This window comes from Ranitomeya imitator, chromosome 7, assembly GCF_032444005.1.
Source record: "Ranitomeya imitator isolate aRanImi1 chromosome 7, aRanImi1.pri, whole genome shotgun sequence".
Classification (NCBI taxonomy): domain Eukaryota; kingdom Metazoa; phylum Chordata; class Amphibia; order Anura; family Dendrobatidae; genus Ranitomeya; species Ranitomeya imitator.
In genome coordinates this window covers 144,398,153-144,423,153 of record NC_091288.1, presented here as the reverse complement: position 1 = coordinate 144,423,153, position 25,001 = coordinate 144,398,153, and the positions used below count along the sequence as shown (strand labels likewise).

The 25,001-nt window shown below is 44.0% G+C and overlaps 1 protein-coding gene across 1 annotated transcript in view; it reads right to left on the bottom strand.

The window, feature by feature from the left end:
* The window catches only part of DNAH7 (dynein axonemal heavy chain 7), a 560,306-nt gene that overhangs the window by 503,298 nt on the left and 32,007 nt on the right, over positions 1–25,001 (bottom strand). The window contains exons 2-3 of the mRNA XM_069733889.1: positions 7,722–7,787; positions 5,015–5,120 (exon numbers count right to left, since the gene is read on the bottom strand). Coding sequence (XP_069589990.1) covers positions 5,015–5,120; positions 7,722–7,787 — 172 coding nt within the window. The remainder of the gene's footprint in view (positions 1–5,014; positions 5,121–7,721; positions 7,788–25,001) is intronic.

Sequence of the window (25,001 nt, the reverse complement as noted above, 5' to 3'; positions counted from 1 at the left end):
GACCCCCCAAGGAACTTATCTAGATATGTGGTGAGCACTTTGAACCCCCAAATGCTTCACAGACGTTTACAACGCAGAGCCGTGAAAATAAAAAATCATTTTTCTTTCCTCAAAACTGATGTTTTAGCAAGCAATTTTTTATTTTCTCAAGGGTAACAGGAGAAATTGGACCCCAGTTATTGTTGCGCAGTTTGTCCTGAGTATGCTGGTACCCCATATGTGGGGGTAAATCACTGTTTGGGCACACGTCGGGGCTCGAAAGTGAGGGAGCACCATTTGACTTTTTGAATACAAGATTGGCTAGAATCAATGGTGGCGCCATGTTGCGTTTGGAGACCCCCTGATGTGCCTAAACAGTGGAAACCCCTCAATTCTAACTCCAACACACCCCTAACTCTTATCCCAACTGTAGCCGTAACCCTAATCACAACCCTAACCCCAACACACCCCTAACCCTAACCACAACCCTAATTCCAACCCAACCCTAACCTTAAGGCTATGTGCCCACGTTGCGGATTCGTGTGAGATTTTTCAGCACCATTTTTGAAAAATCCGCGGGTAAAAGGCACTGCATTTTACCTGCGGATTTACCGCGGATTGCCAGTGTTTTTTGTGCGGATTTCACCTGCGGATTCCTATTGAGGAACAGGTGTAAAACGCTGCGGAATCTGCACAAAGAATTGACATGCTGCGGAAAATACAACGCAGCGTTTCCGCGTGGTATTTTCCGCACCATGGGCACAGCGGATTTGGTTTTCCATATGTTTACATGGTACTGTAAACCTGATAGAACTCTGCTGCGGATCCGCAGCGGCCAATCTGCTGCGGATCCGCAGCCAAATCCGCACCGTGTGCACATAGCCTAATTCTAAAGGTATGTGCACACGCTGCGGAAAACGCTGCGGATCCGCAGCAGTTTCCCATGAGTTTACAGTTCAATGTAAGCCTATGGGAAACAAAAATCGCTGTGCACATGCTGCAGAAAAACTGCACGGAAACGCAGCGGTTTACATTCCGCAGCATGTCACTTCTTTCTGCGGATTCCGCAGCGGTTTTACAACTGCTCCAATAGAAAATCGCAGTTGTAAAACCGCAGTGAAATGCGCAGAAAAACCGTGGTAAATCCGCGATAAATCCACAGCGGTTTAGTACTGCGGATTTATGAAATCCGCTGCGGAAAAATCCGCAGAGGACCAGAATATGTGTGCACATTCATAACCCTACCCCTAACCCTACCCCTAACCCTAACCCTACCCCTAACCCTAACCCTAGTTCTAACTCCAACCTTGGTGGGGGGAAAAAAAAAAATTCTTTATTTTATTATTGTCCCTACCTATGGGGGTGACAAAGGGGGGGGGTCATTTACTGTTTTTTTTTTAATTTTATCACTGTGAGGTTTTATCACAGTGATCAAAATTCACTCTGGAACGAATCTGCCGGATGGCAGATTCGGCGGGCGCCCGCCATTTTGGAAGATGGCGGCGCCCAGGAAAGAAGACGGATGGACCCCAGGAGGCTAGGTAAGTATAAGGGGGGGGAGATCAGGGCACGGGGGGGGGCGTCGGAGCACGGGGGGTGGATCGGAGCATGGGGGGGGGATCGTAACACGGGGTGGTGGATCGGAGTGCGGGGGGTGGATCGGAGTGCGGGGGGGTGGATCGGAGTGCGGGGGGGTGGGATTGGAGCACGGGGGGTGGGATTGGAGCACGGGGGGAGCGGACAGGAGGACGGGGGAGCGGAGCACAGGACGGAGGGGAGCGGACCACAGATCGGAGGGCTGGGGGGGCGATCGGTGGGGTGGGGGCACATTAGTGTTTCCGGCCATGGCCGATGATATTGCAGCATCGGCCATGGCTGGATTGTAATATTTCACCAGTTTTTTAGGTGAAATATTACAAATCGCTCTGATTGGCAGTTTCACTTTCAACAGCCAATCAGAGCGATCGTGAAGCCACCCCCCCTGGACTAAAGTACAACTCCTCCTGTCCCTGCACGCCGGGTGAAATTACAGTTAACCCTTTCACCCGGCCTGCAGGAACGCGATTCCGCCATGACGCATATGCTGCGTCATGGGTCGGAATGGCACCGACTTTCATGACGCAGCGTATGCGTCAAAGGTCGGGAAGGGGTTAAAAGACTTTTTAATAATGTGTTTGTGTTTTTTTAAACCATTTCAGACTATTGGATTAATAATGGATAGGTGTCATAATTGACGCCTCTCCATTATTAATCTGGCTTAATGTCACCTTACAATAGCAAGGTGACATTAACCCTCCATTACCCCATATCCCACCGCTACACGGGAATGGGAAGAGAGTGGCCAAGTGCCAGAATAGGCGCATCTTCCAGATGTGCCTTTTCTGGGGTGGCTGGGGGCAGATGTTTTTAGCCGGGGGGGGGGGCAATAACCATGGACCCTCTCCAGGCTATTAATATCTGCCCTCAGTCACTGGCTTTACTACTCTGGCGGAGAAAATTGCGCGGGAGCCCACGCCAATTTTTTCCTCCATTTAACCCTTTAATTTAATAACTAGAACGCCCAAATTGTGCACATACACACTACTAACATTAGTAGTGTGGAATATGCAAAAAAAATGGTGATATGAGATGGTTTACTGTATGTAAACCATGTCTCATATCATGTCGGGTTTAGGAAGGAGAAAGCAAAAGCCGGCAATTGAATTACCGGCTTTTAAGCTATCTCGCGGTGGATGAAATATTAATATATATATGTGTCTCACTAACATATATATATACAGTGGGGCAAAAAAGTATTTAGTCAGTCAGCAATAGTGCAAGTTCCACCACTTAAAAAGATGAGAGGCGTCTGTAATTTACATCATAGGTAGACCTCAACTATGGGAGACAAACTGAGAAAAAAAAATCCAGAAAATCACATTGTCTGTTTTTTTTATCATTTTATTTGTATATTATGGTGGAAAATAAGTTTTTGGTCAGAAACAAACAATCAAGATTTCTGGCTCTCACAGACCTGTAATTTCTTCTTTAAGAGTCTCCTCTTTCCTCCACTCATTACCTCTAGTAATGGCACCTGTTTAAACTTGTTATCAGTATAAAAAGACACCTGTGCACACCCTCAAACAGTCTGACTCCAAACTCCACTATGGTGAAGACCAAAGAGCTGTCAAAGGACACCAGAAGCAAAATTGTAGCCCTGCACCAGGCTGGGAAGACTGAATCTGCAATAGCCAACCAGCTTGGAGTGAAGAAATCAACAGTGGGAGCAATAATTAGAAAATGGAACACATACAAGACCACTGATAATCTCCCTCGATCTGGGGCTCCACGCAAAATCCCACCCCGTGGGGTCAGAATGATCACAAGAACGGTGAGCAAAAATCCCAGAACCACGCGGGGGGACCTAGTGAATGAACTGCAGAGAGCTGGGACCAATGTAACAAGGCCTACCATAAGTAACACACTACGCCACCATGGACTTAGATCCTGCAGTGCCAGACGTGTCCCACTGCTTAAGCCAGTACATGTCCAGGCCCGTCTGAAGTTTGCTAGAGAGCATTTGGATGATCCAGAGGAGTTTTGGGAGAATGTCCTATGGTCTGATGAAACCAAACTGGAACTGTTTGGTAGAAACACAACTTGTCGTGTTTGGAGGAAAAAGAATACTGAGTTGCATCCATCAAACACCATACCTACTGTAAAGCATGGTGGTGGAAACATCATGCTTTGGGGCTGTTTCTCTGCAAAGGGGCCAGGACGACTGATCCGGGTACATGAAAGAATGAATGGGGCCATGTATCGTGAGATTTTGAGTGCAAACCTCCTTCCATCAACAAGGGCATTGAAGATGAAACGTGGCTGGGTCTTTCAACATGACAATGATCCAAAGCACACTGCCAGGGCAACGAAGGAGTGGTTTCGTAAGAAGCATTTCAAGGTCCTGGAGTGGCCTAGCCAGTCTCCAGATCTCAACCCTATAGAAAACCTTTGGAGGGAGTTGAAAGTCCATGTTGCCAAGCGAAAAGCCAAAAACATCACTGCTCTAGAGGAGATCTGCATGGAGGAATGGGCCAACATACCAACAACAGTGTGTGGCAACCTTATGAAGACTTACAGAAAACGTTTGACCTCTGTCATTGCCAACAAAGGATATATTACAAAGTATTGAGATGATATTTTGTTTCTGACCAAATACTTATTTTCCACCATAATATGCAAATAAAATGATAAAAAAACAGACAATGTGATTTTCTGGATTTCTTTTTCTCAGTTTGTCTCCCATAGTTGAGGTCTACCTATGATGTAAATTACAGACGCCTCTCATCTTTTTAAGTGGTGGAACTTGCACTATTGCTGACTGACTAAATACTTTTTTGCCCCACTGTATATATATATATATATATATATATATATATATATATATATATTGACAGTACATATGTTTTTATTATTTTTTGAGCACATGGATCCCTTGTATATCCGTATGTCGGTTTTACAAGCCTGCGAGAAAATATCGCAGTACGGATGCCATACGGATTACATACGGAGGATGCCATGCGCAAAATACGCTGACACACCCTGCCTACGGAGGAGATACGGATCACTATTTTGGGGACTTTTCTGCGTATTACGGCCGTAAATTACAGACCGTATTTTTATACGCTGAGTGTGACGCCGGCCTAAGGCTGCGGTCACACTAGCAGTATTTGTTCAGTATTTTACATCAGTATTTGTAAGCTAAAACCAGGAGTGGAACAATTAGAGGAAAAGTATAATAGAAACATATGCACCACTTCTGCATTTATCACCCACTACTGGTTTGGGCTTACAAATACTGATGTAAAATACTGACCAAATACTGCTAGTGTGACGGCAGCCTAACAGAAGGGTACCAACAATTTTGCCCACATGTGTATGAGTGAGGCTATCGCCAAAAACCTTTTCTCCCAATGTACAGATTCACAACATTATTTTACATAGCAGGAGAAATCAGAACATAATGACATGGTACTGGAACAAAATATTCCCAACTTACTTTGTGACAAGTTGTAAAGATCATGGACATCCTCTGATTCATCTTCCTTTTCATCTCTCAGAAGAAAAGACGGCGGAGCCTTTCTCCATTCTGGCTTGGAACTAACCTAAAATATATCAAGAATTTCAATCCAATGTCCTGCCTTTTTCTAGGCCAAAACTTTTTAACTGTTATTACCTAAGACTCATCAAAATTTCTCATGTTACACATCATATAGATTAGGGAAACAATTTCAAGAACAGTATAATTTAGTGTTTCAATATTTGGGAGCCAAGTGTTTGTCTGATAGGGCATGAGCTCCGGCTGGTAGCACGGTCATTACACGCTCTGGACTGCTTACGACTACACTCCGTGCATGACGGCAGCCCTACCAGCAGGAGCAAGACTCCTACCAACAGGACTTTTTTTGTTCTCCATTGTCAGGAACTCGTTCTATTCATTTGAAGACCGCAGTGTGTAATAATGAGTAGGCCCGCAATTTGGGGATATTGACTTCTGGATGTAAGTAAGACCACTCGGCATTATCCTGACGTCTTTATGATCCAGTCTGGATATGATACTAGTCTTTTCAGCAGCTCGATTCAGCAATCACTCAATTATAACACATATTTTTGTGTGTCCAGTTGAGTTTCGGGTTGAATGCGGCTTATGTAGCTTATAACTGTATTGTCACTTCTGTATATACTGGCAATATGCAGTTATGGTCTGGACGGTATTAGTTGTTCACTATATAGCAGTATTTATAATAATAATGTTCTTTTTACAGTAGTTTTTGTTAGTGATCTTTATAGTGATATTATTCAGTTACTGCTGTATGTGTGAGCAATATATGGTAATAGTATGGCAATATTATTCATTCCCTATATACAGTTGCAAAATTATTAAACTCCAGTGCAAATTAGGTGTATTAACAAAATATACAACCTTTTTGCTGTTTGCAATGAACCAATAAAAGAAGAACAATTTAAATAGCTGGTATCACCAATATCTTAAATTGTGGTTTCACCTAAGTCAACCACTTTGAATGACTACTGTGGTCTCAGAATTATTCCACCCCTTCATGACAAGTGTCTTTGATACTTAATAGAGCAGACTCTGGCTGTTATGACCTGCTGCAAACCTGATGCATAGCCCAACTTCAGCTTCTGTCAGTGTTCCTGTGGAATCTTAGCCCATAAACGCTACCATCCCAGGTAGTGTAGACAATGTTCATTTTACTTTAAACTTGCAAACTATGCTTCCAGCTGAATCTATAGCTAATATTTTGCAACCTTTTCCTTGTTTTGTTTTTTGCGCAAGGCAATGATCTCTTTTTCTCTTTAACTTTTTGGACCACTCTCTTGACATTCCACGAATATTAGTGAACGGAAGGCATCATAAAAAATGAGCTATGAGCTATGGGTTGAATACTTTTTATTGCAACTGTTGATGCATCAATAATAATACTAGTTTCAATTAAAAAACCTGAAAAAGCAAGACTGGTATTTGGCGCAATGTGAGGATTCTCTGGCGCCGACGCCAAAAGCAGCGGGGGAGTGATGGCAAGAAAGCAATTTGCATACATGCGGTCACATGCTGACTAGTGATGAGCGAGTATACTCATTGCCCAGGTTTTCCCCAGCATGCTCGGGTGACCTCTGAGTATTTGTTAGTGCTCGGAGATTTAGTTTTCATTACGGCAGCTGAATAATTTACAGCTACTACCCAGTCTGAGTACATGTGGGGGTTGCCTGGTTGCTAGGGAATTCCCACATGTAATCAAGCAGGCTAATAGCTGTAAATCATGCTGTGGAGGTGAAGAAAATCTCCGAGCCGTCATAAATACTCAGAGATCACCCGAGCGTGCTCAGGAAAACCCGAGCAACAAGTACACTCGCTCATCACTAGTGCTGACTAGACGTGCACAGCCGAGTTCAAGGCAAGTGTATTTAGTGAGGATGGACACGTCTAGTCGGAATGTGGCTGGAAATATGCAAACTGCATACATGTGATCACATGACCACCAGCTCCAGGTGCCGACACTCGAGAATACTCACACAGCGCAGTGCGCGTAATGTGAGGAATTCACAAGTCTGCAGTCAGGTAGAATGATTGCAGACTTGTACCCTAAGGCTGGACAACCCCTTTAACACATTAATGAATTATGAATTGGTCATAAAGTTATGTATTCAGGATAGAAATTGCAGGTTAGGTATGTCTTTTTCCAAGCATGAGTTATTGTCTGTTTTGCTGCTAAGAAGAAGAAAGTGACGAGTATGTGCTGAGGTTCTGTGAGGGTGGATGGTTTGTGGTGCAACAGGGTTTCCACAGATTCTCTTATCATGAGGGAATGGAAAATGACTCCAGCCGATTTATATAGCCAAGACCAGAAACAAGAGACGTGGGGTCTAGTCCTCCACACGTGTAACATATCACGTTTGGATCCTCTTGGATCAGAAGTGCTAAGTGCGCATGGACCATGTACCAGCACATGATGACTTTGTAGACAGCCTCCATGGCGTTACAAATCACTCCGGTCTTGAGTGCGGGCGGCAGTGACGGGTATTGAGGTGAGAGACTCGCGCGAGTTTCCGCATTGCAGTTGCAAGTGGGACAACGGCCTTATTAAAAAAAAAAACATTTGTGTTCAAGTCACAAGGAAATCATGCAAAAAAATATAGCACAATATAGGACAAAACGGGCCGTGACGACAAAACCGCAATATTACCTCTGGTAACTGTGGTAAGAATCTCAGAGAAGTCTTTGGGAACTTTCCTTTATTGGAGGTTGAAGGCTGTGGAAATAATAATATTATTAGAATGCTGATATTACACACAAAATTTTGTAGAGACACAGAAGATATTAATATTTTATTGCTCTAGTGCACCTATTATTAACCCCCTAATGACCAGTCCTGAAAGGCCTAAAAAAAATTTTTCTTTTTCAGTTTTGCACCTCTGCTTTTCAGCAGTTATAACTTTGATATTTTCTCTGTTTTAGCTGCATAGTATAAAAATTTCCTGTTTTTTAACATTGAAAGTAGGCACTACAGCCAGTGGGGTGCCGCCAATAGGGGCAGATCACACGACTGTATGGAGCCCCCCTGTAACCTGGATGCAGATACTCTAGAAAGCCGTCCACTCCCTCCTCCATTATTCTCCCTCTGTGTCTGGGCCCTGACATCTCAGAGTAGTGGGCGCGATCACTACATTGTGTCGCTGTGCCAGGCAGTGCAGAGCTTCATAAGAAACGCTGAGGAGATCAAATCAGCAGGGGAAAGGTATTTTTTTGTAATATTAAATACATTGTGAGACTCATTGTACTTTAAGCGCTCATTATATTATATGGAAGGCTAGGTGGAGCCCATTATATTAAATAGAAGGCTATGAGAGACTTGTTATACTACATGGGGGCTATATGGGGGCCATTATTCTGTTTGCAGGGCTATGTGGGGGCCATTATACAGTTTGGAGGGCTATGTAGGGGCCATTATACTGTTTGGAGGGCTATGTGGCAAGCAAATATACTGTTTGGAGGGCTATGTGGGGGCCATTATACAGTTTGGAGGGCTATGTAGGGGCCATTATACTGTTTGAAGGGCTATGTGGCAAGCAAATATACTGTTTGGAGGGCTATGTGGTGACTGTTATACTATTTGCAAGGCTATGTAGGGGCTATTGTACTGTTTGGAGGGCTATGTGGGGGATATTATACTGTTTGGAGGGCTAGTGGGGCAAGTATACAGAGTTGAGGTTTCTGCGGGGGCCATTATACAGTTTCCAGGGCTATGTGGGGGCCATTATAATGTTTGGAGGGCTATGTGGCGAGCAAAAATACTGTTTGGAGGGCTATATGGGTACTGTTATACTGTTTGCAAGGCTATGTGGGAGCTGTTGTACTGTTTGCAAGGCTATGTGGGAGCTGTTGTACTGTTTGCAAGGCTATGTGGGAGCTGTTGTACTGTTTGCAAGGCTATGTGGGAGCTATTGTACTGTTTGGAGGGCTAGAGGGGCAAGTATACAGCGTGGAGGTTTCTGTAGGGGACATTATGCTGTTTGGAGGGCTGCGTGAGGGCCATTACACTGTTTTAAGTGCTAGTGGGGGCCATAATACTGTAGGATAGTTGAGGTAGAAAAATAGATAAAAGGCATTCCAAATCTGTATCCCAAATTGCAGAATTTCACGGCACTGCTTCTCTCCTCTTAGGACCATCCAAAAAAAGAAAATGAGCTTTTTTTTATTATTTTTTACATGGTCGTCAGAGCAAAGGAGCGGCGCCTTTTATGTGTTTTTTTTTCTACCTAATCTAGTTGTAGCCCTGCTGAAACTCCCCATAGAGGATATTTCCACATCATATCCGTTTGGCTGCACCCACTGGATTTTGCAATAGAGCAATTTGGAGTTGGGCCTCTAGCATAACTTTGCAAAGTGAGAATCCTCTTAATTTTATTTTAACAATTTTTAATTTACTGCCCTCAGAAAGTGCTGCTTTCTCTCCCTTTTCCCCTAAGGGAATTGCATAAATAGGTATATACTTTGTGAAGAGGTGTGGGGGGTCATTGCACTGTTTGTAGGGCCATTATACTGTCTGAAGGGCTGTGCTGGGGTCACAGTTGGGACATCATACTGTTCTGAGTTCTCTGTACTTTGCCAGGTAGGTACAGTGGAGGAATTGCGGGTAGAGCGTACTATGGAGGCATCATACTGTGTTTGGGGGCACGTTTGTTGGCATCAAACTTTATGGGGGCAATAAGGCTATGTGCACACAATGCGGATTTAGTGTGGATCCGCAGTGGATTTTTCCGCGCAGAAACGCTGCAGATCCACACGGTGATGAACAGTACAATGTAAATCACTGGGAAAAAAATAGTTGTGCAGATGGTGCGGAAAAATCCGCGCGGAAACGCTGCGGATTTAAAAGAAGTGCATGTCACTTCTTTTGTGCGGATCTTCAGCGTTTCTGCACCCTTCCATTATAGAAATCCGCAGTGGGAAAAACCGCAGAAAATCCGCATCAATTCCGCATAAAAACTGCACAAAATCTGCGGCAAATCTGCACCTGCGGTTTCTGCCAGGAGATGCGGATTTTGTGCAGAAAATTCTGCACCACATTCCGCAACGTGTGCACATAGCCTAAAAGGAGAATCTAGGAGCTTCAATACGAGGAAAACTACTTTGCAAGTGCTGCAAAGTTGTGAGATACGTTCTTCTGTGACACCACCAATTTTTTTCTTTTTTTTTTTTTGAGGGGATTGGGAGGCCTCTATTAAAACTTCTGCTATTTGGCGATTATTTCTATGTATACCCCTTCCTATAGCCTAAGATAAGATATGAATCCAGAGGAAGGCAAAACCCCATAAAGCTGATGCTAATAGTCCCATATTAGGGAAAAATGCCTTCTGGGCTCCAGCAATCAGACTAGTTTACTGGATCAACGTTACATCACAGAATCCAGCATTCATAACCTATAATACGATATTTTTCAAAAAAGGCGTCCAGGGCCTCCTTGTACTGTCGTAGTGAATTAACCATTGCAACATGTGGCAGAAAGTTCCATTCTCATTGCTCTTTCCGTAAAGAAAATCTGTGATTATGATTAAATCTTCTTTCCGTTAGATGTAGAGGATGCCCCCATGTCATAATGATGACAAGCACCAGGTCTAATAAGATCATTAGAAAGATCTCTATACTGTCCCTTCATATATTTGATGGTAATAAGATGGCTCCTTCATTAAGCCTTCATTTTTCCAGACTGAATGACCGCAAGTTTGATAACCTGTTTTGGTATTGCAGTTCACTCATTTCCTTAACCCCTTCATGCCGCAGCCCTTTTTAGTTTTCGCTCCCCTCCTTCCCAGAACCATAACTTTTTTTTTTTGCCATCAATATGGCCACCTGAGCACTTCTTTTTTGTAGGACAAGTTGTACTTTTGAATGACAGCATTTGATTTACTATATTGTGTACTCGAAAACAGGAGAAAAAAATTGCGGTGAAATTGCATAGAAAGTGCAATACCACAACTGTTTTTTGGAACTTTTTTTTACCATGTTCACCAAATGCTAAAACTTACCTGCCATTATGATTCTCCAGGTCATTACGTGTTCATAGATACTGTACCAAACATGTATACCGGTAGGTTGTTTTTTATTTAAATGGTGAAAAAAAAAATTGTTACAAAAAAATTGTGTCATTTTCCAAGACTCTTAGTGTCTCCATTTTTCGTTATCTTGGGTTGGTTGAGGGCTTATTTTTTGCATTCCGAGATTACGTTTTCAATTATACTATTTTGGTGCAGATACGATCTTTTGATCGCCCGTTTTGCATTTTAATGCAATGTTGCAGCGACCAAAAAAATGTAATTCTGGTGTTTTGACTTTTTTTTTCTCTATGCTGTTTACTGATTGGATTAATTATTTTTATAGCTTGATTGGGTGATTCTAAATGCGGCGATACCTAATATGTGTATTTTTAATTTTTTTTAATTGTTTTATTTTGAATGTGGAGAATGGGGGTGATTTGAACTTTTATATATTTATTTTTAAAATATTTTTAAAAACTTTTTTTTAGCTTTTCACTTGCTTCAATAGTCTCCTTGGGAGACTAGAAGCTGTGATGATCAGATTGATTGTGTGTAGCAGAAATGCTCACTTGCTATGAACGCCGACCGCCGAGCGGCGCTCATAGCAATCCAGCACTGACAATCACAGGGGTCTCCTGCAGACCCTGGGTTGTCATGCTAACCCATCGGCGACCCACAGTCATTTGACAAATATAAGGGAGGGACACGACATGCACCGTACATGTACGGCGCATGTTGTGAAGGGGTTAATAACCTTTGTCACACTTCTCTGCACCCGCTATAGTTCAGCTGTGTCCTTCTTATACACTGGAGACCAAAATTATCACAGTATTTTAAGCGTAACCGCACTATTGACTTGTAGAGAGGCAAAACTATGTTCTTGCCATGAGCATCTATGCATTTTTTAATGCTTCCAATTATTTTATTTGCCTTAGGCCAGTCTCACACGTCCAGAAAAATTCTGGTACCGAAAAAATCGGTACCGGACTTATCCGTGTCCGTGAGCTCACATAGGCCATCCGTGTGGCACACGTGCGGCACACGTGTGCCGCCGTGTGCCGACTGGGTACCACACGGAGCGTGCAGGAGACAGCGCTAGAGATAAGCGCTGTCCCCTGCATCTGGTGCTGAAGCCGCCATTCATATCTTTTCTTCAGCAGCGTTCGCTGGAAAGAAGATATGAAAAATCCTTTTTTTTTTTTCTTCTTGTTTTAAATAAAGATCCATGTCCCCACCCCCCTCCGACCCCCTGTGCGCCCGCCCGCTGGTAATAAAATACTCACCCGGCTCCCTCGCAGCATCGTCTCCTGGCCACACCTTCTCCCGTATGAGCGGTCACGTAGTGCCGCCCATTACAGTCATGAATATGCAGCTCCACCCCTATGGGAGGTGGAGCCGCATATTCATGACTGTAATCGGTGGCACCACGTGACCGCTAATACAGGAGAAGCTGGCGCTGAGAGGACGTTGCGAGGGAGCCGGGTATTTTATTAACAGCGGGCGGGCGCACAGGGGGAGGGAGGGGGGTGGGGACATGGATCTTTATTTAAAACAAGAAAAAAAAAAAAGGATTTTTCATATCTTCTTCCCAGCGAACGCTGTTGGAGAGAAGATATGAATGGCGGCTTCAGCACCACGTGTGGGGGACTGTTGTGAATTCTGTGGCTGAGTTCACTTCTGTGGTCACAAGTGGTATTGCAGTCTCTGGGCTTCCTCCCTCAGGTGTTTTGGTGAGCTCGTTGGCTTCCTTGCTATTTAGCTCCACCTGAGTCTGTCTTCCTTGCTCCTTGTCAATGTTCCAGTGTTGGATCTGAGCTACTGCATCTTTCCTTGGGCCTGCTGCTCTGCTAGATAAGTGCTTCTAGTTTGTTTTCTGTTTTTTTCTGTCCAGCTTGCTATTAACTTTTGCTGGAAGCTCTGAGAAGCAAAGGGGTGCACCGCCGTGCTGTTAGTTCGGCACGGTGGGTCTTTTTGCCCCTTTGCGTGGTTTTCGTTTTAGGGTTTTTGTAGACTGCATAGTTCTCTTTGCTATCCTCGCTCTGTCTAGAATATCGGGCCTCACTTTGCTGGATCTATTTCATTCCTGCGTTTGTCTTTTCATCTTGCTAACAGTCATTATATGTGGGGGGCTGCCTATTCCTTTGGGGTGTTTCTCTGAGGTAAGTCAGGCTTGTATTTCTATCTTCAGGCTAGTCAGCTCCTCAGGCAGTGCCGAGTTGCATAGGTAGTGATAGGCGCAATCCACTGCTGCTTATAGTTGTGTGAGGATAGATCAGGTACTGCAGTCTACAGAGATTCCACGTCTCAGAGCTCGTCCTATTGTTTTTGGTTATTGTCAGATCTCTGTATGTGCGCTGATTACTGCACGCTGTGTTGCCTGATTGCCAGCCATAACAGTACAAGGAGCCATCCAATGATTCCCAATAGAGGGAAAAAAGAAATCCTGACATCATTTTTTTTTCTTAGCTCTGTCTTCAGTCTTTTTTTTCCCCTAGACATTAGAGTGCTTCAGGACACAGCTGTGGACATGGATATTCAGGCTCTGTGCTCCTCAATGGATAATCTCGTTGTAAATGTACAAAAGATTCAAGATACTATTGATCAGAAATCGATGCTAGAACCAAGAATTCCGATTCCTGATTTGTTTTTTGGTGACAGAACTAAGTTCCTGAGCTTCAGAAATAATTGTAAGCTATTTTTGGCCTTGAAACCTCATTCTTCTGGTAATCCTATTCAACAGGTTTTGATTATTATTTCTTTTTTGCGCGGCGATCCACAGGACTGGGCGTTTTCTCTTGCACCAGGAGATTCTGCATTGAGTAATGTTGATGCATTTTTCCAGGCGCTGGGATTGCTTTACGATGAGCCTAGTTCAGTGGATCAGGCTGAGAAAAATCTGCTGGCTTTATGCCAGGGTCAGGATGATGTAGAAGTATATTGTCAGAAATTTAGGAAGTGGTCAGTACTCACTCTGTGGAATGAATCTGCACTAGCGGCTTTGTTCAGAAAGGGTCTCTCTGAAGCTCTTAAGGATGTAATGGTGGGATTTCCTATGCCTGCTGGTTTGAATGAGTCTATGTCCTTGGCCATTCAGATCGGTCGTCGCTTGCGCGAGCGTAAATCTGTGCACCATCTGGCGGTATTGTCTGAGAGTAAACCTGAGCCTATGCAGTGCGACAGGACTATGACTAAAGTAGAACGGCAAGAACACAGACGTCTGAACAGACTGTGTTTCTATTGTGGTGATTCTACTCATGCTATTTCTAATTGTCCTAAACGCACTAGGCGGTTCGATAGCTCTGCCGTTATTGGTACTGTACAGTCCAAATTCCTTTTGTCCATTACCTTAATGTGCTCTTTGTCATCGTATTCTGTCATGGCGTTTGTGGATTCAGGCGCTGCCCTGAATCTGATGGATTTGGATTATGCTAAACGTTGTGGATTTTTCTTGGAGCCTTTGCGGTGTCCTATTCCGTTGAGAGGAATTGATGCTACACCTTTGGCCAAGAATAAGCCTCAGTACTGGGCCCAGCTGACCATGTGCATGGCTCCTGCACATCAGGAAGTTATTCGCTTTCTGGTACTGCATAATTTGCATGATGTGGTCGTGTTGGGGTTGCCATGGCTACAAACCCATAATCCAGTATTGGATTGGAACTCTATGTCGGTAACCAGCTGGGGTTGTCAGGGAGTATATGGTGATGTTCCATTTTTGTCTATTTCGTCATCCATTCCTTCTGACATCCCAGAGTTCTTGTCGGACTTTCAGGATGTATTTGAAGAGTCCAAGTCTGATGCCCTACCTCCGCATAGGAATTGTGATTGTGCTATCGATTTGATTCCTGGTAGTAAATTCCCTAAGGGTCGTTTATTTAATTTGTCCGTACCTGAACACACCGCTATGCGCAGTTATGTGAAGGAGTCCCTGGAGAAGGGACATATTCGCCCATCGTCGTCACCATTGGGAGCAGGGTTCTTTTTTGTAGCCAAGAAGGATGGTTCGCTAAGACCGTGTATTGATTACCGCCTTCTTAATAAGATCACTGTTAAGTTTCAGTATCCCTTGCCATTGATTTCTGACTTGTTTGCTCGGATTAAGGGGGCTAGTTAGTTTGCTAAGATTGATCTTCGTGGTGCGTATAATCTGGTGAGAATCAGGCAGGGAGATGAATGGAAAACGGCATTTAATACTCCCGAGGGTCATTTTGAGTATCTGGTGATGCCGTTCGGACTTGCCAATGCTCCATCTGTTTTTCAGTCTTTTATGCATGACATTTTCCGTGAGTATCTGGATAAATTCTTGATTGTTTACTTGGATGACATTTTGATCTTCTCAGATGATTGGGAGTCTCATGTGAAGCAAGTCAGAATGGTTTTCCAGGTACTGCGTGCTAATTCCTTGTTCGTGAAGGGATCAAAGTGTCTCTTCGGTGTGCAGAAAGTTTCATTTTTGGGGTTCATCTTTTCCCCTTCTACTATCGAGATGGATCCGGTTAAGGTTCAGGCCATCCAGGATTGGACTCAGCCGACATCTCTAAAAAGTCTGCAGAAATTCCTGGGCTTTGCTAATTTTTATCGTCGCTTCATCTGTAATTTTTCTAGCATTGCCAGACCATTGACCGATTTGACCAAGAAGGGTGCTGATTTGGTTAATTGGTCTTCTGCTGCCGTGGAAGCTTTTCAGGAGTTGAAGCGTCGTTTTTGCTGTGCCCCTGTGTTGTGTCAACCTGATGTTTCTCTTCCGTTCCAGGTCGAGGTTGATGCTTCTGAGATTGGTGCAGGGGCGGTTTTGTCACAGAGAGGTTCTGGTTGCTCAGTGTTCAAACCATGTGCTTTCTTTTCCAGGAAATTTTCTGCTGCTGAGCGTAATTATGATGTGGGCAACCGAGAGTTGCTGGCCATGAAGTGGGCATTCGAGGAGTGGCGTCATTGGCTTGAGGGTGCTAAGCATCGCGTGGTGGTTTTGACTGATCATAAGAACCTTACTTATCTTGAGTCTGCCAAGCGCTTGAATCCTAGACAGGCCCGTTGGTCGTTATTTTTTGCTCGTTTTGATTTTGTGATTTCATACCTTCCGGGCTCTAAAAATGTGAAGGCGGATGCTCTGTCTAGGAGTTTTGTGCCCGACTCTCCGGGGTTATCTGAGCCGGCGAGTATCCTCAAGGAAGGAGTCATTGTGTCTGCCATCTCCCCTGATTTGCGGAGAGTGTTGCAGAAATTTCAGGCTAATAAACCTGATCGTTGTCCGGCCGAGAAACTGTTCGTCCCTGATAGGTGGACTAGTAAAGTTATCTCTGAACTTCATTGTTCGGTGCTGGCCGGTCATCCAGGAATCTTTGGTACCAGGGAGTTGGTTGCTAGATCCTTCTGGTGGCCATCTCTGTCACGGGATGTGCGTGCTTTTGTGCAGTCCTGTGGAATTTGTGCTAGGGCTAAGCCCTGCTGTTCACGTGCCAGTGGGTTGCTTTTGCCCTTGCCGGTCCCGAAGAGGCCTTGGACACATATTTCGATGGATTTCATTTCTGACCTTCCCGTTTCTCAAAAAATGTCGGTCATTTGGGTGGTCTGTGATCGCTTTTCTAAAATGGTCCATCTGGTGCCCTTGGTTAAATTGCCTTCCTCCTCTGATTTGGTGCCTTTGTTCTTCCAGCATGTGGTTCGTTTACATGGCATTCCTGAGAATATTGTTTCTGACAGAGGTTCCCAGTTTGTCTCGAGGTTCTGGCGAGCCTTTTGTGGTAGGATGGGCATTGACCTATCTTTCTCCTCGGCCTTCCATCCTCAGACTAATGGCCAGACCGAACGAACCAATCAGACCTTGGAAACATATCTGAGATGTTTTGTTTCCGCTGACCAGGATGATTGGGTGTCATTTTTGCCGTTGGCTGAGTTCGCCCTTAATAATCGGGCCAGCTCGGCTACCTTGGTCTCTCCATTTTTCTGCAATTCTGGGTTCCATCCTCGTTTCTCTTCAGGACAGGTTGAGTCTTCGGACTGTCCTGGTGTGGATTCTGTGGTGGACAGGTTGCAGCAGATCTGGACTCAGGTAGTGGACAATTTGACCTTGTCCCAGGAGAAGGCTCAGCTTTTCGCTAATCGCAGACGCCGTGTGGGACCCCGACTTCGTGTTGGGGATCTGGTTTGGTTATCTTCTCGTCATATTCCTATGAAGGTTTCCTCTCCTAAATTTAAACCTCGTTTTATTGGTCCGTATAGGATTTCTGAGATTCTCAATCCGGTGTCTTTTCGTCTGACCCTCCCAGACTCCTTTTCCATACATAATGTATTCCATAGGTCGTTGTTGAGGAGATACGTGGCACCTATGGTTCCATCTGTGGAGCCTCCTGCCCCTGTTTTGGTGGAGGGGGAATTGGAGTATATTGTGGAGAAGATTTTGGATTCTCGTGTCTCTAGACGGAAACTCCAGTATCTGGTCAAATGGAAGGGTTATGCTCAGGAAGATAATTCCTGGGTTTTTGCCTCTGATGTCCATGCCCCAGATCTTGTTCGTGCCTTTCATGTGGCTCATCCTGGTCGGCCTGGGGGTTCTGGTGAGGGTTCGGTGACCCCTCCTCAAGGGGGGGGTACTGTTGTGAATTCTGTGGCTGAGTTCACTTCTGTGGTCACAAGTGGTATTGCAGTCTCTGGGCTTCCTCCCTCAGGTGTTTTGGTGAGCTCGTTGGCTTCCTTGCTATTTAGCTCCACCTGAGTCTGTCTTCCTTGCTCCTTGTCAATGTTCCAGTGTTGGATCTGAGCTACTGCATCTTTCCTTGGGCCTGCTGCTCTGCTAGATAAGTGCTTCTAGTTTGTTTTCTGTTTTTTCTGTCCAGCTTGCTATTAACTTTTGCTGGAAGCTCTGAGAAGCAAAGGGGTGCACCGCCGTGCTGTTAGTTCGGCACGGTGGGTCTTTTTGCCCCTTTGCGTGGTTTTCGTTTTAGGGTTTTTTGTAGACTGCATAGTTCTCTTTGCTATCCTCGCTCTGTCTAGAATATCGGGCCTCACTTTGCTGGATCTATTTCATTCCTGCGTTTGTCTTTTCATCTTGCTAACAGTCATTATATGTGGGGGGCTGCCTATTCCTTTGGGGTGTTTCTCTGAGGTAAGTCAGGCTTGTATTTCTATCTTCAGGCTAGTCAGCTCCTCAGGCAGTGCCGAGTTGCATAGGTAGTGATAGGCGCAATCCACTGCTGCTTATAGTTGTGTGAGGATAGATCAGGTACTGCAGTCTACAGAGATTCCACGTCTCAGAGCTCGTCCTATTGTTTTTGGTTATTGTCAGATCTCTGTATGTGCGCTGATTACTGCACGCTGTGTTGCCTGATTGCCAGCCATAACAGGGGACAGCACTTACAGTAGTGCTGTCTCCTGCACAGCACACGGACTACACATGGACAGCGTCCGTGTGCGGTACGTGTTTTACACGGACCCATTGACTTTAATGGGTCCGTGTAATTCGTGCGCTCCCGAGAACACTGACATATCTCCGTGTTTTGCACACGGACACACGGTCCGTGAAGACACGCTGACATGTGCAGAGACACATTGATTTCAATGTGTCTACGTGAGTCAGTGTCTCCGGGACGTGAAGAAACTGTCACCTCACGTACCGGAGCCACTGACATGTGAAACCGGCCTTAATAGCAGCTGTCTGGCACTTTTCACTAAAGTTGAGTTTGTCATCCACCCATACGCCCAAGTACTTCTCAGAGACAGTTTTACCCAGTATTTTACCATTTAACACATTATTGTACATTTTATTTATTGTGCCCAAGTACATGATGTTTCATTTATCCACATTAAACTTAAATTACAATTTCTCAGCCCAAGCCTCCAGCTTACGTAAAACCCTCATTATTTTTGAAGTATACTGTCGGAGGTGGTGACTGTTTCCATAATGGCTGCGGACTCCTGCCATCAGCCTAAGGCCCTTTTTAATTAGTGCTGGATCCTACCCGCCCTTTAAAATTGTTGGCGTTTAGCCGCCCAGGACAAGCATGTTTGATAAATATTAGGTTCAGGGCTCCTTTCCACTTGGCAGAAAAAAAACGGTCCGTAATCTGGACCGAAAAAACGGATGTAACGTATGCGATTGTCATGCGAGTGTCATGCAATTTTTTTATCGCAACATCCGTATGACATCCGTATTGCTGTCCGATTTTTACGCACAGGTGTCCTTTGAAAAGCCGGTAATTCAGCGCAGTGTACAGCAAAATCACACTGACAAGTTAGATTAGAGTAGATATATACACATAGAATAGGTATATATACATATATATATGTCAGGGAGACACCTATATATATATATTTATATTTAATGCAGCGCTAGATAGCAGAAAAGCCGGTAATTCAATTGCCGGCTTTTGCTATCTCCTTCACAAACAAACCCGACATGATATGAGACATGGTTTACATACAGTAAACTATCTCATATCCCCTTTTTTTTGCTTATTCCACACTACTAATGTTAGTAGTGTGTATGTGCAAAATTTGGGCGCTCTAGCTATTAAATTTAAGGGTTAAATCACAGAAAAAATTGGCGTGGGCAGATATTATTAGCCTGGAGAGTGTCCACGGTTATTGCCCCCCCCCCCCCCCCCGGCTAAAAACATCTGCCCCCAGCCACCCCAGAAAAGGCACATCTGGAAGATGCGCCTATTCTGGCACTTGGCCACTCTCTTCCCATTCCCGTGTAGCAGTGGGATATGGGGTAATGAACGGTTGATGTCACCTTGCTATTGTAAGGTGACATTAAGCCAGGTTAATAATGGAGAGGCGTCAATTATGACACCTATCCATCATTAATCCAATAGTATGAAATGGTTAAAAAACACACACACATTATTACAAAGTATGTTAATGAAATAAAGACACAGGTTTTTGTATTATTTTATTATACTGGTAATCCACCTGAAGACCCTCGCTCTGTAAAAAAGGTAAAATAAAAAACAACAGTATCCCATACCTTCCGATGATCAGTCTCGTCCCACGCTGTAAATCCATCTGAAGAGGTTAACTAATTTTACAAGCAGAAGCTCTGCTAATGCAGCTGTGCTTCTGCATGTAAAACCCCGGGGAATGAATGGAATGTAGGTCACCTTCAGTCGCGGTGATGTGCCCTCTGCTAGATGTCCCCATATGAACTCGAGTCTGGGAACTTTTCAGAATATTTTCCCACGCTCGAGTTCATATGAGGACATCCAGCAGAGGGCGCATCACCGCAGCTCCAGGTCATTCACCTACATTGCATTCATTCCCCGGGGTTTTACAGGCAGGAGCACAGCTGCATTACCCCTTCAGATGGATTTACAGCGTGGGACGAGACTGATCATCGGAAGGTATGGGATACTGTTGCTTTTTTATTTTACCTTTTTTACAGAACGAGGGTCTTCAGGTGGATTACCAGTATAATAAAATATTACAAAAACCTGTGTCTTTATTTCATTAAAATACTTTGTAATAATGTGTGTTTTTTAACCATTTCATACTATTGGATTAATGATGGATAGGTGTCATAATTGACGCCTCTCCATTATTAACCTGGCTTAATGTCACCTTACAATAGCAAGGTGACATTAACCCTTCATTACCCCATATCCCACCACTACACGGGAATGGGAAGAGAGTGGCCAAGTGCCAGAATAGGCGCATCTTCCAGATGTGCCTTTTCTGGGGTGGCTGGGGGCAGATGTTTTTAGCCAGGGGGGGCCAAAAACCATGGACCCTCTCCAGGCTATTAATATCTGCCCTCAGTCACTGGCTTTACCATTCTGGCGGAGAAAATTGCGCGGGAGCCCACGCCAATTTTTTCCGCGATTTAACCCTTAAATTTAATAGCTAGAGCGCCCAAATTTTGCACATACACGCTACTAACATTAGTTGTGTGGAATATGCAAAAAAAAAGGGATATGAGATGGTTTACTGTATGTAAACCATGTCTCATATCATGTCGGGTTTGTGAAGGAGATAGCAAAAGCTGGCAATTGAATTACCGGCTTTTCTGCTATCTAGCGCTGCATTAAATATATATATATATATATATATAGGTGTCTTCCTGACATATATATATATATATATATATATATATATATATATATATATATATATATATATATATATATATATGTACAGTCATGGCCAAAAGTATTGACACCCCTGCAATTATGTCAGATAATACTCAGTTTCTTCCTGAAAATGATTGCAATCACAAATTCTTTGGTATTATCTTCATTTAATTTGTCTTAAAGGGACTCTGTCACCTGAATTTGGCGGGACTGGTTTTGGGTCATATGGGCGGAGTTTTCGGGTGTTTGATTCACCCTTTCCTTACCCGCTGGCTGCATGCTGGCTGCAATATTGGATTGAAGTTCATTCTCTGTCATCCATAGTACACACCCGTGCAAGGCAATCTTGCCTTGTGCAGACGTGTACTATGGAGGATAGAGAATGAACTTCAATCCAATATTGCAGCCAGCATGCAGCCAGCGGGTAAGGAAAGGGTGAATCAAACACCCGAAAACTCCGCCCATATGACCCAAAACCAGTCCCGCCAAATTCAGGTGACAGGTTCCCTTTAAATGAAAAACACAAAAGAGAATGAAGCAAAAAGCAAAACATTGATCATTTCACACAAAACTCCAAAAATGGGCCAGACAAAAGTATTGGCACCCTCGGCCTAATACTTGGTTGCACAACCTTTAGCCAAAATAACTGCGACCAACCGCTTCCGGTAACCATCAATGACTTTCTTACAATGCTCTGCTGGAATTTTAGACCATTCTTTTTTGGCAAACTGCTCCATGTCCCTGATATTTGAAGGGTGCCTTCTCCAAACTGCCATTTTTAGATCTCTCCACAGGTGTTCTATTCAGGTCTGCACTCATTGCTGGCCACCTTAGAAGTCTCCAGTGCTTTCTCTCAAACCATTTTCTAGTGCTTTTTGAAGTGTGTTTTGGGTCATTGTCCTGCTGGAAGACCCATGACCTCTGAGGGAGACCCAGCTGTCTCACACTGGGTCCTACATTATGCTGCAAAATTTGTTGGTAGTCTTCAGACTTCATAATGCCATGCCCACGGTCAAGCAGTCCAGTGCCAAAGGCAGCAAAACAACCCCAAAACATCAGGGAACCTCTGCCATGTTTGACAGTAGGGACCATGTTCTTTTCTTTGAATGCCTCTTTTTTTCTCCTGTAAACTCTATGTTGATGCCTTTGCCCAAAAAGCTCTACTTTTGTCTCATCTGAGCAGAGAACATTCTTCCAAAACGTTTTAGGCTTTTTCAGGTAAGTTTTGGCAAACTCCAGCCTGGCTTTTTATGTCTCTGGGTAAGAAGTGGGGTCTTCCTGGGTCTCCTACCATACAGTCCCTTTTCATTCAGTCGCCGACGGATAGTACGGGTTGACACTGTTGTACCCTCAGACTGCAGGGCAGCTTGAACTTGTTTGGATGTTCGTCGAGGTTCTTTATGCAACATCCGCACAATCTTGCGTTGAAATCTCTTGTCAATTTTTCTCTTCCGTCCACATCTAGGGAGGTTAGCCACAGTGCCATGGGCTTTAAACTTCTTGATGACACTGCGCACGGTAGACACAGGAACATTCAGCTATTTGGAGATGGGCTTGTAGCCTTGAGATTGCTCATGTTTCCTCACAATTTGGTTTCTCAAGTCCTCAGACAGTTCTTTGGTCTTCTTTCTTTTCTCCATGCTCAATGTGGTACACACAAGGACACAGGACAAAGGATGAGTCAACTTTAATCCATGTCAACTGGCTACAAGTGGGATTTAGTTATTGCAAACACCTGTTAGGTGCCACAGGTAAGTTACAGGTGCTGTTAATTACACAAATTAGAGAAGCAGCAAATGATTTTTCGAACGGTGCCAATACTTTTGTCCACCCCCTTTTTTATATTTGGTGTGGAATTATATCCAATTTGGCTTTAGGACAATTCTTTTTGTATTTTTTTCATTTAAGACAAATTAAATGAAGATAATAATCCAAAAGAATTTGTGATTGCAATCATTTTCAGGAAGAAACTGAGTATTATCTGACAGAATTGCAGGGGTGTCAATACTTTTGGCCATGACTGTATATACCTATTCTATGTGTATATATCTACTCTAATCTAACCTGTCAGTGTGATTTTACCGCGCTGAATTGCCAGCTTTTCAAAGGACACCGGTGCGTAAAAATCGGACAGCACTCGCATGATGCGAGTGCTGTGCGTTTTTTTTGTCGCACCCATTGACTTGCATTGGCAAGTCTCGTCTGAGAACCGCAGCAATACGCAGCATGCTGCGATTTTTTTCTCAGTCCGATTTCGGCTGAGAAATAAATCGCAAATGGAAAGACACCTTTTGACTAACATTGGTCCGAGTGCAATCCGATTTTTTTATCGGATTGCACTCGTCCGTTGTCCTCGCAAGTGGAAAGGAGCCCTTACAGTCCCATTACTTGTCATGGTTGATGGGCTCTCATGAATTGGCCAATTGTGCATTAAATACATCCTTTTTATAAGTATACTAGATTGTGGCCCGATTCTAACGCATCGGGTATTCTAGAATATGCATGTCCCTGTAGTATAATTCCATATATTAATGTTTGCATATGTCTTAGAGCTCACATAGGCTGCTGTATTCTTTTCTTTGTGCTTTATGTAGTCATAGCAGCTTGCACCTGTTCACACTTGCTTTATTCTGTTCCATTTTGTTATATGCACAACACATTGCATTATTTTTTTCAGCAACACTTTTGGGGGGTCATATAAATTGCTATCTAATTTAAAAAAATTTTTTAAAGCCTTCTTTGGTTTATTTTGTGCTTATATATGTTCACTCAATAGGTTATTTGGTGTGAAACATGAACATTAAAGGGAACCTGTCATGTCCCCCATGCCCTCCAACTCAGCACCACTCACTTATGTATCAGTAAATTCCCTGCCTAACCAGCCCTGTCTAACGTTTTTCTGTAAAAGTTAGGTGGACAAAAGCATTTATATTGTCCCCATTTTCTATGCTAATTAGTAACATAGTAACATAGTAACATAGCTTTTAAGGCTGAAGGAAGACTTTAAGTCCATCTAGTTCAACCCATAGCCTAACCTAACATGCCCTAACATGTTGATCCAGAGGAAGGCAAAAAAAAACCATGTGGCAAACAGTAAGGCTTCTTTCACACTAGCGTCGGAATCTCCCCGTCGCAATGCGTCGGGGAGAGATTCCGATGCTAGCGTTTAACGCTTTGCACAATGGGTGCAGCGGATGCATTTTTCCGGCGCATTCGCTGCCCCATTGTAAGGTGCGGGGAGGTGGGGGCGGAGTTCCGGCCGCGCATGCGCGGTCGGAAAAAGCGGTCCGTCGGGAGAAAAAAACGTTACATGTAGGGGTTTTTTTTCCCGACGGTCCGCCAAAGCACGACGCATCCGTCGCAAGACGGATGCGAAGTGTGCAAATCCGTCGCAAATGCGTCGCTAATAGAAGTCTTTTGGGGAAAAAACGCATCCTGCAAGCACTTTTGCAGGATGCGTTTTTTCTGCAAAACGACGCATTGTGACGGATTTACAAAAAACGCTAGTGTGAAAGTACCCTAAGCTCCACATTGGGGAATAAAATACCTTCCCGACTCCACATACGGCAATTAGACTAGTTCCCTGGATCAACACACTATCAAGGAATCTAGTGTATATACCCTGTAACATTATACTTTTCAAGAAAGGCATCCAATCCCCTCTAAAATTTTAGTAGGGAATCACTCATTGCAACATCATACGGCAGAGAGTTCCATAGTCTCACTGCTCTTACAGTAAAGAACCCGCGTCTGTTATTATGCTTAAACCTTCTTTCCTCCAGACGTAGAGGATGCCCCCTTGTCCCTGTCTCAGGTCTAAAAGTAAAAAGATCATTAGAAATGTCTTTGTACTGTCCCCTCATACAG